The 14,783-nt window shown below is 51.2% G+C and overlaps 1 protein-coding gene and 1 non-coding gene across 3 annotated transcripts in view; one reads left to right on the forward strand and one right to left on the reverse strand.

Annotated features, from left to right (window-relative positions):
- Positions 1–6,362: 6,362 nt before the first annotated feature.
- The window catches only part of NTF3 (neurotrophin 3), a 75,764-nt gene continuing 67,343 nt past the window's right edge, over positions 6,363–14,783 (reverse strand). For both annotated transcript variants that reach the window (XM_068971362.1, XM_068971363.1), the window contains exon 2: positions 6,363–7,250. In XM_068971362.1, the coding sequence (XP_068827463.1) occupies positions 6,468–7,250 (783 nt within the window). In that variant the 3' untranslated portion in view covers positions 6,363–6,467. The remainder of the gene's footprint in view (positions 7,251–14,783) is intronic.
- TRNAR-CCU (transfer RNA arginine (anticodon CCU)) lies at positions 8,817–8,889 on the forward strand. The gene has a single exon. It is a non-coding gene; the product is annotated as a tRNA-Arg (tRNA).

The following is a 14,783-nucleotide window of genomic DNA, read 5'->3' on the forward strand; positions in this document are numbered from 1 at the left end:
TACAGGGTGATAATAGTCTCAGTGCATTGGCTTACATCATAAAATGCCAGGGTTCCCTCTGGCTTCAGTCTTTCAGTAAAGTACCCTCTCCAGTGAAGGAGCAGCTTACCTGTATCCAAATACCTACAGAAAGGACTCTTCCTTGTGAAATTATCTCTGTATTCATGCCTGCCACTCATCTCACTCACATCGAAATTCAGGTCAAGGTCTCCTAAGGCACTCAGCGTCCTCCCCATCGTGGTCTTTAGAGCAAGCGCTTCCAGACTTCTCAGGCTCCCCTCTGGGCATGTCCCCTTACCAGCCGTACCATCTCTGGTTAAGTTACATAAATTTCCTTAAACTGTGTCCTCAACGGTACAAAAGAGTTAAAACTCCTGGAGTGTACACACAGAGCCTTACAGGGAAGAAGCAGCCAGTACGTGATAACCACTACTGTGATTATTCTTCAGGCTGACCTTTCCTTTCAGCCCTTCACCTCAGCACCAGTCTCCAGCACTTCCCTGCCCAATCAGAAAGCACACAGCTTCAGCCCCTTCTGTTTAGGCTGCTGGAAACTGCCTGATGCCTTTTCTGCCTGTAAATCCTCAATCCCAGCCTGCCTGTTTTCTAGTCCCAAGAATGTTTGTTCCATATGCTCCCCAGCTGGCTACCAGCTCAGTCTCCTAAAGGTTAAACTCATGTTCCGGAACATTCTTTTCAAGCATTACCTTTCCTTAAAAAAATGCAATACATCAATGGTTAAGAAATCAAAGCAGCTACACACACACACACAAACATGGATACATGCAAACACAGACATGCACGTCAACCCACCTCCCTGTATCTCCATGTGAAAAGCCATCTAACCAGTAAACTGTGCTTCACCATTTCCTAATAAACTTTTACGTTTTCTTGCCACTGAGGTTTCTGTAACTGTACATACAATGTCATTACTGAGCCCTGCACCAATTCAACTCAGCCAGATGCCTCAGCGGCAGCTAGCTTCTAGAAAATTCTCTTGATATGTGTGCGCCTTTGCCTCTCCATCTCCTGGGCCCTCCCTTCCCCTGGTCCCCACCTCAGACCATCCGTGTTTGGCCTGTTGGCCTTTTGTACCATATATACAAGGCCCAGGGTGGCAAGAAACAAACCCACTGCCCTTGAGAGCGCCTGTGACCTCCCTGTGGTTCTGATTGTCCAAGCCAGGCCACCCTCCATCTGGAACTAGACAAAAAAAGCGCCCAGAGGCGCTTGCCTTTCAGCCTGTCATGAAAACATGGGTGCCTCATGAGCAGCCTGTGGAAGAGTAATTTGAGAAGATGTGTATAAAGGGTTTGGGTCTTCTTAGATCTGGGGGTGGGAACTTGGAGGTAGGTGGGTAGGCTGACGGAGGTTCCGGGGCAGAGAACCAGTCTTCGGGGTTGTGGCTCCATCTGGGTTTGCGCAAAGAGCACTTTAAGGACCCTTGAGCGGCGTCGTGGGGTTGGGCAGGGAGCTCCAGATAGTCAGCTGCCCGTCAGGCCTCCGAGGATGCCTGCTGAGGCTGTTGGTAGGGCAACCTGGGAGGCTCTGCATGGCCGGGGCCATCTGAGCTGGAAGCCCGGGGAGCTATCTTCCTGGTGAAGTCAAACAAGTCTCCAGGTAGCCGGGAGCTGAGGACACGGACTCATTCTCGCACACGTGTTTGGAGGTAATAAACATACCACGCAGATGGTTTCTCTGAGCCTCAGTGGAGGGTTTCCACACAGATTCATGAACTGAAAAACAGATGTAAACATACACACAGGGTCACGCACGGATGGGGGAGAAAGAACCAAGTTCTTCAAAAATGCCAACCCCTGATCACCAACATGGAGAAAGCACTGTTGGACCCGAGACAGACACACACACACACAAGAAGAAAACAAAGCTGTCCCATAAATTTTCAAGAAGGAACACCCCGCCCTCTAGCCCCCCCACCCCCACCCCCCACCGACTCTTCAGAAAGTCACTTGTGCTGCTTGTATTTCTGCTGAAAAGAGTTCAAGAGACCCGTGGAAGGGAAGCGGGTGAACACGAACCTGGGGAGTGCCTCCGAGAAGGTGGGTGATTTAGACTCTTAATTAAGACCAATCGTCCACCGTGAAGTTGGGAAATTCCTCCTAGACTTCCAGAGTGAGGGCACCTAAAAGTCTCCCCAAGCCTAATCACCAGGGGATCACTCTTAGGGGGCTTCGGACAGGCCAGGAATGGGCTGTTTTCATGACATTGCAAAACGATCTAATGATATAGGCACTCCCCTCATTTTCAAGACAAGGGAACAAAGGCTCAGAGAGGTTAAGTAACTTGGTCAAGTTCACACAGCATGAAGTTGCTGGGGGGAGCCTTATGCAAGTGTACAAAGAAGCCTCCACCAGTGGCCAACAGAGCTTTGAGCATCCGTCAAGGAAGAGAGGACTGACAGCCTGGACGCTGGCCCTCTCTGCAATAGGAGCTCAAGATGCTGAAATCCCCTTGGGACGGGTGAGTTAGCCAAGGTCATGCAGCCAGCCACTGACAACAAAGCCAGGCTAGAACCTGCCTGTCATCCAGCCAGGCTCCTCACCCTGCAACACGCCTCTCTGCTTAACAAAGTTCCAGCCAGAAATCAGGTGCCGGGGAGGATGACAGACACCAAGGGCATCTCTAGGAGCCACTCCGTGGCCCTCCTGTCTCAGAGACGAGTTCAGCCATCAGCTATCACAATGGCAGAGGCATGCGTCAGATACACAAGGTCTCCTGCAGACCTTATAGAGGAATCTGCCCAGGAATCTGTGAACCTAACATATTGGCCTTGGCTGACCTTGGATGTCCTCTGATGCCAGGACAGTTGCTGAGAGGGAACTGTGCCCCCCAGCATGAGGAGGGCAGAGCTCGCCATGGCCTGAAGCTGGAATTTCTCTGAGGCTGGTTTTCATCACCCCCAGCTTCACTCTCGCCCCTCAGTACACTCAACCTGGAAGCAGGCTGCTCCAGACACACTCTTGACATTGAGGCAAACTCCTTCCTTTCAAGGCAGGGCCAGGGGAACTCAGCCCTGTTATTTAGGGACCGTGCCTTCCCAGGCTGGACTCCAGGGTCTCTGTTACCCAAGCCCATCTTCCCAGGCAGCCAGACAGGCCCTAAACCCATGTGCAGTAGACATTCCAGAATAGGAACCTAAGGGCTCCTTAACTCCAACCTGAGAACCAAAATGGGCCAGTTACAAGTCTTGCAGGATCCTATTGGTGGGCTTCCCTGGTGGCCCAGTGGTAAAGACTCCAACTGCCAATGCAGGAAATGCAAGAGACGCAGGATTGATCCCTGGGTCAGGAAGATCTCCCGGAGAAGGAAATGGCAACCCACTTCAGTGTTCTTGCATGGGAAATCTCATGGACAAAGGAGCCTGGTGGGCTACAGTCCATGGGGTCGCAAAGAGTTGGACACGACAACCTCTAAACAGCAATAACAATAATCCTATGGGCAGGCTTACTGTGTTCTTGATATAGGCTCCTGAAGCAAGAGCTTCCACGGTTTCCATGCCGAGAATAAGCTTTCCATTTCCCTAGGACTGTGTTGTTCATTCCAAAATGCAAGGCTGCATTGGGCGGGGGGACCAGTGATGAGGAAACAGGGCTGCGTCATCTCTCAAACAGGGACTTCATCTTCCCTCTGCCACTTACCTGCTCAGTTAAATCCTTGGGCAGGTTAAATCCTCAGGCCTCGGTTTCATCATCTGTAAACACAAGATGACAATAGCCACCTCCACACATTTGTGACAACTCATGGAGGTGGCGGAGTCTGAGAGTACCCAGCCCGTGGCGGGCACATAGTCAGTTCTTCACTTCCTGCCCTCAGGTTTTGAGCATCCAGAATTCAGTGTGGGCTGACCATGCTCTTCATCAAAGCCACTGTCGTTTGCTGAGCCTGTGGCAAGAGGTTCATGTTCCATAAAGGACACAGACTCTGTTTGGTATGTGTAATAGCCAGATCTTGGGGTGCAGGCTGCTTCAGGTAGAGGGTACACACAGGCCTTGGTGGAAGGCAGGCCAAACCAGGGAAGTGACCAGACAGGGTTTCAGGACAGGAATGCAGGGTCCATAGTGGGTTGGTGGGTACCCTGCGCCTCTGCCCAGGTTGGAGACTGGAGTCCTTAGGCTCCAGACCCCAGGGGATGAGCTGTTGCCCAGTTCATCCTCTGCAGTGGGAGGGGTGGGTAGTGGGGTGTCCTAGTTTTCCCAGGGGAAAAGTGCCCGAAGGGCATCACTAGTGTCTGCCTTGGCAGGACAGGTGTGACTATCACCAAATGACCCCTTGGGCTATTGTGGACACTCCTGGGATTAGTAGGCACCTGGAAGATTCCCTCCAGTTGGGGTTTTTACATCCAAAGTGATAAGTCAACCAAAAATGGTACAGAGCTCAAGTACAGTAGGCTAAAAAAAGCTGATGGCTCAGTGGCAAAGAATCCACCTGCAATGCACAGGACCTGGGTTCCAGCCCCAGGTTGGGAAGAGCCCCTAGAGAAGGGAAAGGCAACCCATTCTGGTACCGTGGCCTGGGGATTCCATGAGCAGAGGAGCCTGGTGGGCTACAATCCATGGGGTCGAAAATGAGTTAGACACGACTGAACTAAACAACAGGAAAGCTGAACTCATAGAAGCACAGAGCAGAATTTCGGTTGCCAGGGTTTCGGGATGGGGAAGAGGAGGAGAGTAGAAATTTCAAATTTTAAGAAGAAGAAATTTTGGGGGGTTGAATGTACAGCCTGGTGACCGTGATGACAATACTGTGCTGTATACTTGAAAGTAGCGATGAGAGTAGCGATGAGCAGGAGAAGGCACTGGCGCCCCACTCCAGCACTCTTGCCTGGAGAATCCCAGGGACGGGGGAGCCTGGTGGGCTGCTGTCCATGGGGCCGCTAGGAGTCGGACACGACTGAGCGACTTCACTTTCACTTTTCACTTTCATGCACTGGAGGAGGAAATGGCAACCCACTCCAGTGTTCTTGCCTGGAGAATCCCAGGGACCGGGGAGCCTGGTGGGCTGCCGTCTATGGCGTTGCACAGAATCGGACACAACTGAAGCAACTTAGCAGCAGCAGCAGCAGCAGCGATGAGTAGACTTAAAATGTTTTCACAGTAACAACAATGGCAACTACATGAGGTGAAGGATGTGCTAAGTAACCTTACAGTGGTAAACATTTCACACTATGTACATGTGTCAAACCATCACATTGCACACCTTGGACTTATACAGCGTTACATGTCAATTACATCTCAATCAAGCTAGGGGTGGGGGTGGGAAGAACAAAATGAAACCCTCAAACAAAAACCACAGAGAGGAGCACAGTACCTAAGTAAGGAGACGGAGAGCGGGGGCGGGGGGTGGGGGGGAGGAACTTTTATTCCTGAATATCTACACCATGCTGGGACTCTGAGGTGCCTACCATGATCATAGGGCCTAACTATGGCCTCCTGTGGGGTAGGCAAGCCCCACATCTGATTCTCTGACTCCAGGCAACCTGGGCTCAGGGTGACTTCAAAGCCCTGCCCACAGTCACGGGGAAGAGCTGGAATTTGAACCAAGGTCTGACTCCCTCCTGCGGCATAAGCCTTTATCATCAGTTCCCCCTGGGGCTGCAGGAAGAGTCAGCAGAGGATGGGGAGGCAGAAGAAACGCCTGGAGAATCTGTCAGGACCACATTTCTCTTCTATGCACAGATGACTCACCAGCCACTTCTGCTCCTGGGTAACTCTACAATTATTTCTGTTACAAATAGTTAAAAGAACATTTTCCTATGTGCCTCGGAAGATGAAAACCACTTTTACACAGAGCAAAACAAAAACCGAAGCCAAGAAAAGTAAAATGAAAAAAAGAAATTCAACCCTTAACAATCTCAAACCCCCAAACAACAAATGAGCTGAAAAGAAACTTCCAAAATGAAAACTGCCAGATTCGTTGTTATTGTTCTGGGACCATAACATAATTCTAATTGGCAAAAACTGACAGCAGAGGAAGGCGAGGAGGTTCTTGGACAATGAGATTGCCGGCCAGAATTAAGAGCCGCTGAGCATCCCTGCGGCGGAAGTGGTACCAGTTCTTTTAATTAATGAATCAATTATGATGCATCCTGAAAGGGGGTACGGAACTGTGTCTACACATAACTCTGACATCAGCCGATTTCAACAAGTTTACTAAAACGACAGTCACGGCCTTTGACAATACTGAATGCGAAATAGTCGTGTACACAGACTTTACAGGGCAGCTCCCGGGAGCCGGGTTACAGAATCAGGTTTAACAGATGGGAGAAGGCCTGAGGGAAGCCAAGCACACGGATTTTATTGAGAAAAAAGCTTATATACTGTAAGGGTTGCCGAAGTTTAATAAATAAAGGTCAACTTATAATATATAAAAACAATATAAACATTTATATGCTACATGCATATCATATAATTTAAAGTAATAATTTATATATGGGGAGAGATGCCAAGTTATGTTCTTCCGATCTTCCTCGACAAGGCACACACACAGGATGTGTCTATCCGGATCCACCGCCAGCCAACCAGTTTGTTGTTTTCTGACGTCAGCGCGCGGACGTAGGTTTGGGAGGTTTTGCACTGTGAGTTCCAGTGTTTGTCATCAATTCCTCTGCAACCGTTCTTGACAGGCCTGGCCTCCTTACATCTCGTCTCATAAAAATATTGTTTGACGGGGGAGTTGCCGGTCTTGATCTCCCCCAGCACCGTGACCTGGTGTCCCCGGATGTCAATGGCCGATGACTTGTCGGTCACCCACAGGCTCTCGCTGTCGCACACGGAGTACTCGCCCCGGTGGCTCTTGTGCTCCGCGTACCTCTTCCTCCTCGACGTTCTGTTGGCCACCACGGGGTTGCCCACGTAATCCTCCATGAGGTACAGGGGAGGGGGCTCCAGGGGGGTGCTGTCACTCAGCAGGACCCGGGGCGAGTTGTAGCGTCTCTGGTGCCGCAGCAGTTCGGGGCCCATGGCCGTCACCGGCTGGAATTCCGACTTGGGGGGCTCTCGGGGCGGGGCCTCTGCTTTGGGCAGCGTGCTCTGGTAGTTCTCCTTAACATCCACCATCTGCTTGGAGAGCTTGTTTTTTAAAATATCTGCCTGGATCAGCTTGATTATCAGGGAATTGAGTGAGTCTTCCGGCAGACTCCTTTGATCCATGCTGTTCCCTTGGACGCCACGGAGATAAGCGAGAAACATCACATAAAACAAGATGGACATCACCTTGTTCACCTGTAAGATCTGAAAAGGAAACACGGGTGTTACTAGCAGGTGGTGGCAGCTGTGTCCATGTCATTCCTGGACCAGATACCTGAGCCTGGGGATCCCTGTGAGGCAGGAGGGAGAGCTGAGTACCACCACCCAAGGAGAGCATCAGAACGCCCCTGTGATGGCAGAGACAGAGGCTGTCTATTCCACTCGCCTTCCCCTCTCACTCTCCTAGATATCCAAGCGCCTTCACCCCAACAATCCTTCTTCCAGCAGCGTGGCTGGGTGAGACGGAAAGAGATGTGTGTGTGTGTGTGTGTGTGTGTGTGTGTGTGTGTGGTGTGTGAGAGAGAGAAGGCAAAATAATCTGTCCCACAAAGACAAAGAATATCACTGAAGGGCTACAGCCTGGAAGAGTAAGGTCTCTCCCGAGGACCTCAAGCAGCAGAGGAGGTCACCTCTGGGCATTCAGCCAGGATCCTTCTCGGATGGACAGCACCTGTCACCTGTGCACCTGAGGTCCACCGTCTGTAGCCTTCTGCTGGGTGAGGGGGACATCCTGCTGTTTCTTTAAATGTCCCTTGAGCCTGAAAAGACCACCTCTCTCTCCACCTCATGAAACTACAAAGAAACGGAACCTGAAAATTCTAAAGGTGCATACACTGTGTTTCTAATAAAAAATATCAGCAGCGGCAGCCTTGCAATTGTGTCAAGAATCAGAGTTCTCTTGCCGACTTCGCTGCGGCCCCTGGGGTCTCCGGAAGGAGTGAATACCCTGAGGCTGGGGGTTGGGCCAGCTTCCCCTCAATCTGCAGCATCAGAGAGGGGTCATCACTGGCCAGCCCAGCAGAGCAGTCCTCCTGCCCCTGTAACGACCCACTCTGTGAGATGGCCTGAGTGTCAGGGTTCTCTGCCGAGCTCTGCGATGGACATGCTTGCCAACATGCCCACCTGATGCCCTCTTCCCAAGACAGCAGACCCGCCCCCGCCCAAAGCACCGCCTGCCGAAGGTGGAGACTCAGCTCAAATGAATGGGCTGCACTTGCCCTGAAGCGCAAGATTCCCTGTCGGTTTATCTTGTCTGATGTTTTAAGTTTCCCACTATGAAACGCTCCTTTTTTAATGGTTCTATTTCTAACTCTGCCGTCTCCTTGGTTCAGTGGCATCTCAACCCATCAACGCTTTCGTTCTGTTGCCATAGTAGAGCCTCCACTTGGGGTTTCTGCCGAGTCCGTGTGGAATTAGGCGGCTGATCTCCACATACCTTCATGCTGGTCACTCCCTCCCTAGAGCACAGCCCTGGAAGCAGAGCCCTGGAAGGAAGGGCTCTGGTGCAGGAGGGGTGGCCACTCGTTAGACCCTCCCCAGTGCCCTGCACTTCGCCCCACCCGCCACGAGTGCTCTTTCTGTTACCACCATTGCAGCTGCCTCACCGTCCCCGGGGCTCTGTAGTTTCCTCTTTAAAGCTCTAAGCATGGAAAATCAAATCCTTCCCTTGGCTCACCTTGGGTATTTCCAGAAAGACTACAAAACCCAGGGGGAGAAGAGAAGGGAAATAAACAAAGGTGGCACAAGACCCAGAAAATCAGTCCTGGGACCTCCCTGCTGGTCCAGTGGCTAAGATTCTGCACTCCTGATGCAGGGGGCCCAGGTTCGATTCCTGGTCAGGGAAGTAGATGCCACAACTAAAAGTTTCCATGTCACAACGAAAGAGTCTGCGTGCCACTACTAGAAGACCCTGTGTGCTGCAACCCTGCCCAGCCAAATAAACAGCAGTTAAAAAAAGAGAAGAGCCGTCCTGCTTACCCATGGCTCAGAACCTGTCTGTCTCTGAGCCCGCCCAAGCTAACTCACTCCCAGGACTCACAGATGTGGCCTCTTTCCACATCTTGCCTGGAGAGCTGCTCTGGTGTCCCCAAAGGCCAGCAACGCTGCTGTCACTTTCCTCCAGCTTCCTCCTCTTGGCTCCTGGCCTGTTTCTCTGATAAGGGGAGCATCTTCCTTCCATGGGAACCACTCTCTGGACAACTGATTCTTTCAAGGTCAAGGCTGAGCGAAGGATTCTAGCTTTGCTGCCGCCATCTGGAGATGGCCCCCCCCAGGAATGGCATGATCCTGGGAAAATGGTTCCCATGGAGTAACTAATCTCCCCACCCCAACTCCACATAAAAGTGATTTTTCCCTTCAATCTTGCAGGCCCAACAAAATGAAACTTGAACAACACAAAAAATATGGCATCCATGCTACTAGAATTATACTGCCTTCTCCCTTCCAAGAAAGAAGACAGACGCCACGCAATAATTTGGGATGGAGAGGCTATCAAAAAACATGTATAATATCATATATGAAATGAATCCCAGTCCAAGTTCAATGCATGATACTGGATGCTTGGGGCTGGTGCACTGGGAAGACCCAGAGGGATAGTACTGGGAGGGAGGAAGGAGAGGGGTTCAGGATGGGGAACACGAGTATACCTATAGTGGATTCATGTTGATGTATGGCAAAACCAATACAATATTGTAAAGTAATTAATCTCCAATTAAAATAAATAAATTTATATTAAAAAAAGATTTATGAACTGCCCCCGCCCACCCCGCCCAAGCCCCATCACCATCAACTAAGAATATGCAGGCTACCTGCTCATACGGAAATTGAACAAATGAGGTGAGTGGAGGGAGGTCCCAGGTGGAATAAGAGTCCATGCCTAGATTGGTAAGGTCTCTGCAAGGGTGAGTTGGAAGGAAGAGCCTTGATGGATTGGGCTGCTTTATGGGGAGTGGTCTGTGTATGGAACCAAAGGATGTTAGAAGCAGAAAGGCATTGACTCCAACTCCTTTATTTTATATGGGCTTCTCTGGTGGCTCAGATGGTAAAGAATCCTCCTGTAAAGCATGAAACCAGGCTTTGATCCCTGGATCAGGAAGACCCCCTGGAGAAGGGCATGGCAACCTATTCTAGCATTCTTGCCTGGAGAATCCCATGGACAGAGGAGCCTCGCGGCTACAGTCCATGGGGTTGCAAAGAGTCAGACAAGACTGAGCGACTAACACTTTCACTTTTCACTTCATTTTATAGATGAGGAACCCCCAAACTGCAGTTTAAAGAAGAGGAGAGACACAGGAAGCAGAGGGGGGCGGTCTCTGCAGTCCAAGATCAGTGTTTCTTTTCATCACATCATGACTGGGCTCCCATGCCCCATCTGCAGCCTGGCTCACTGTTCAGCAGCCACTTAAATAAGCTTTATGACCCACGTGACCCTTCCCCTTGCACACTCTCATCGCCTCCTCTTCTGTTGAAATGTTGCTCACTCTTCAGCACCCAGTTCAGAAGCTAACTTTTCCATCATGCTCCTCCGATAGCAGCAGCCCAACTCCCTCTGCATGCCCACATCGTGGTGGCGCATGTCACAGCCCTCTCGGCACGATGTAGCTTACTCACTAGACGCTGTCCTCCAAGGCCAGGGGCCCCCTCCTTCTTGTCTGTGTCCGCCTCTCCCCTGAGTCCACACCACAGCGAATACAAAGTGGGTGCAATGAGTCAGAGATGGACCGAGGGTGGCTGAAGGCAGAACCAGCTCCCAAGGCTGCAGGGCTAAGAGCAAACATTTCTCAGAGGCAGAGTGGTGGCAGGTGTGACCACGTTAGAAGGCACGCTCCAAAGCCCCAGGCGCATGTTCCACGGTCCCATGTGGCTTCACTTACAAAACCCACGAAGATAAAACTCTGCAGAATTTCAAGATGGTGACCACAGAGTGTTACACTTTGAGTTCAAGGTCCCCTTTCTGGGTGTGGGCCCCTGTTGCGATGCCCTGGCTGTAAGAACTAAGATGGTCTGTCTTGATGAAATTGTGTGAATGTAATAGATGGGGGTAAATGGAAACAGTGACAGACTTTATTTTCTTGGGCTCCAAAATCACTGCGGACGGTGACAGCAGCCATGAAATTAAAAGGTGCCTGCTTCTTGGAAGAAAAACTAGGGCAAAACTAGACAATATGTTAAAAAGCAAAGACATCACTTTGCCGCCAAAAGTCCGTATAGTCAAAGCTATGGTTTTTCCAGTAGTCATGTACAGATGTGAGAGGTGGATCATAAAGAATGATGAGTGTCAGAGAACTGATGCTTTCGAACAGGGGGGTTGGAGAAGACTCTTGAGAGTCCCTTGGACTGCAAGGAGATGAACCCTGAATATTCATTGGAAGGACTGATGCTGAAGCTCCAATACTTTGGCCACCTGATGGGAAGAGCTGACTCACTGGAAAAGACCTTGATGCTGGGAAAGATTGAAGATGGGAGAAGGGGACGACAGAGGATGAGATGGCTGGATGGCATCACCGACTTGATGGACATGAATGTGAGCAGACTCTGGGAGACAATGAAGGACAGGGAAGCTTGGCATGCTGCAGTCAGTGGGGTCACAAAGAGTCGGACACGACTTAATGACTGAACAACAACAAAGAAGTGGAAAGTCATTGTTCGTCAAGAGAGATGCTCAAAGGCCACAGGGTACCATGAGGCAGGGTGACGCGAGCAGGGCTGTGGACAGGAGCTGCGAGTTTAGTGCAACCTGGCTGGGAGGGCCTGGGGTTGTGGACCATGAGAAAGGCCCATGAGACCATCTTCTTTGCTCTCCTTGGCAATAGGGATTGGGGGGAAAGGTCAGGGTCATCAGGGAGGAAGCTTTCATCACCAACACTGCAAACAACTGCCCAACCCTGTGATCAGATCACACAAAGCAGACTGACTTGCAGTTGATTTATTGCTTTTCAATTTTTTACAGACACATATGGAGGCTGCACTGTTTCTACCATCCCATCTACATCTGGGAGCCCCAGGGCAAACCCTGCCACCCCCTCGGGTTGCAGGCACACAAATTCTGCAGAAACATCTGGCCAGCACTGGTGAAGGTGGGGGGACGGACAGACGAACAAAATGAATGACATAAGAACTCCCAAATGCCCCTCGGCACAGGTCCTGCCCATTTCTGGATCCAGACTGTCTCTTGGCATCAAGTCCAAAAGCCTTGTCATGATACTTTGGAATCAGCTGCAGGTTGGGAAGTATTTCTAGATTATTTGCAAGGCTGCATTCAAACCCAGCAGCCTTCCTGCAGACTTCACTTTGATAATCTGCTTTCAGCTTTTTCGCACAGAGAAAGCCCAAGAATGTTGCTAATAAAATTCGCCCTAACACAGATGTTGAAGCCGGAAGGGGCTGTAGATAACCATCTCATGTTTACCATTGAGGATGCTGAGACCCGCTGTGGTGTAAAGTGAGTTGCGTAAGGGTCACACAGCTATATGATGCAGAGATGGACAGGGGAGATTTGGCTCTTTTTAAAAAAATTATTTGAAAATTTAATTTAATTCATTTTTGGCTACGCTGGGCCTTCTTTGCTGCTCAGGCTTTCCCTAGTTGCAGTGAGCTGAGGCTTCTCTTTGTTAAGATGCTCCGGCTTCTCACTGCAGTGGCTTCTCTTGGTGTGGAGCACGGGCTCTAAGGCACAGGCTCAGTAGTTGTGGCACATGGGCTTAGCTGCCCCAAAGCTTGTGGGATCTTCCCGGACCAGGGATTGAACCTATGTTCCCTGCGTTGGCAGGCAGATTCTTAACCACTGGACCACTTAGGGAAGCTCGAGACTTGGTTCTTAAGTGCAACAGAGATCACAAGGCTCAAGCATGGTCAAGGTCACTGTCGGGGTGGATCACGACATTGCTAGGAAAGCTCTCGGCACCATGCCCGGCACAGAGTGATCCACTGGACATGCTGGATCAATATGAACCTGAGTTATCGGTGGCAGCAGAGATGCTGCACCCTTGCCCTCCACGCACACACACTGGGTACCAGAGGTCTGGCTCCCTGGTGTGGCGAGTGGAGAAGGAAAGACAGTGCTCGGCAAGGCACAGCAGTGCAGGTTTCGATTCAGAGAGACTCCTATGCTCCCTTGCAAGTGGTGCCTGCAGGGTACAGAGACCCCCGTTCAAGCAATGATCCTCCTGTGCTATCCGTGTCTGCGTGTCACCTCTTGGATGACACGGCCACACCCTTCTCATACCCCAGTCCCTGTTGTCCGGCCCAGGGCTGCACTGTCATGGAGTCTCCAGGTCTGTTTACTGAATGAGCATCTACAGCAGGCAAGACCTACCAAGACACAGCTTCCTGGCCTGGGATGCTGTTTGGGCTTCTGCCAAGCCTGGTTTGGAAGCCAATCAACTCTGCCTTCTTCTCCCAAAGAAAATACGGGCCTGGCTCTGCAGCAGGCCAGGGTCCCCAGGCTCTTCTCAGCTATAATTGGAAAAAGACCTGTTAAAGAGCCCGGCAAGCCCCCTTCCTGCACTCTCCCCAGTGCCCCTTTCCCCCGCTCAGACTTTTCCAAGATCCCGACCAACTCGCAGATGCTATTTTCCTCGCTCAGAAATGCTTTCCCACATATGGTGTTTTCCCAGTCCCCGGAGCAACATTCCTACAAGGTTTCACCATCCCTCAAAATACTCAAAAGAGAGCAATTTCTGATTCCTCCTTTCTGGCTCAGTGTACAACACACACAGGGGGTTTGGGGTCTGCAAGAAGCAGCTGAAATGGAAGAAAAGCTGGTGAGGACAGAGGTACAGGGTCTGAGGCTACTGAAAGCCAGGTCTGTCGGGCCACATGAGGCAGACGGTGGCCGTCGCTGCTGGGTTCCACGTCACCACTCCACGACTAGCTCCCTGGCCCGGCGCGCCACCTCCTGGTCACAAACCTGGAGACCTTGCCTTCTGCACCTGCGTATGCGTGCTGGGTCGCTTCAGTCACATCCGACCCTTTGTGCTCTCATAGACCATAGCTCACCAGACTCCTCTGTCCATGGGACTTTCCAGGCAAGAAGACTGGAGTGGGTTGCTGTGCCTTCCTCCAAGAGGTCTTCCCAACCCAGGGACTGAGCCCGTGTCTCTTACGAGCTCCTGCGTTGGCAGGTGGGTTCTTTACCACTAGCGCCACATGTTGCAACTGTAGTGAGTGACTTTGTAGCCTGGGCATTGGGAGCACCAAACACAAACATGCCGCGAGTGGGCTACTGACACCACATCTGGCATCTTGGCAATAACCCCTCGGAGGCAGGTACTAATGATGGGGAAAAAACGAGGCATGCAGAGGTTTAATAATTAGCTAACAAGCAGCAGAGCTCAGATGAGATGGCTGTCTGGCTCTGCAGCAGAGGCCCTGTGCTGTCTGTCTGTCTGTCTGTCCTGGCTCTCACATCTTCCAGAGGATGCTCAGGTTCCAAGCCTGGAGTCAGGACAACTCAACCTGGCAAGCTGATCACCTCTCCAAGAAGCTTCCAGGCAGCTCTGTGCAGAGTTTCCAGGGGTTTGAGGCCACCACTCCTGTGTCCTCCTTCCAGACTCCCTAGCAAAGTGTTCCCCAGGGAACGAAACAAAACCCGGTCTCCCCCCCGTCTCTCCTGCAGGTGCCTGTCACATGCTTTGCATCGTGGGGCGTGAATGTACCACCTCAGACCCTGGGTTTAGTCCCAGTGCTGGAACTCGGGGTGTGACTTACACAGAAGGCCCAGAGGCTCTGTTCTGGCTT

Source organism: Capricornis sumatraensis, chromosome 4 (assembly GCF_032405125.1).
Source record: "Capricornis sumatraensis isolate serow.1 chromosome 4, serow.2, whole genome shotgun sequence".
Classification (NCBI taxonomy): Eukaryota; Metazoa; Chordata; class Mammalia; order Artiodactyla; family Bovidae; genus Capricornis; species Capricornis sumatraensis.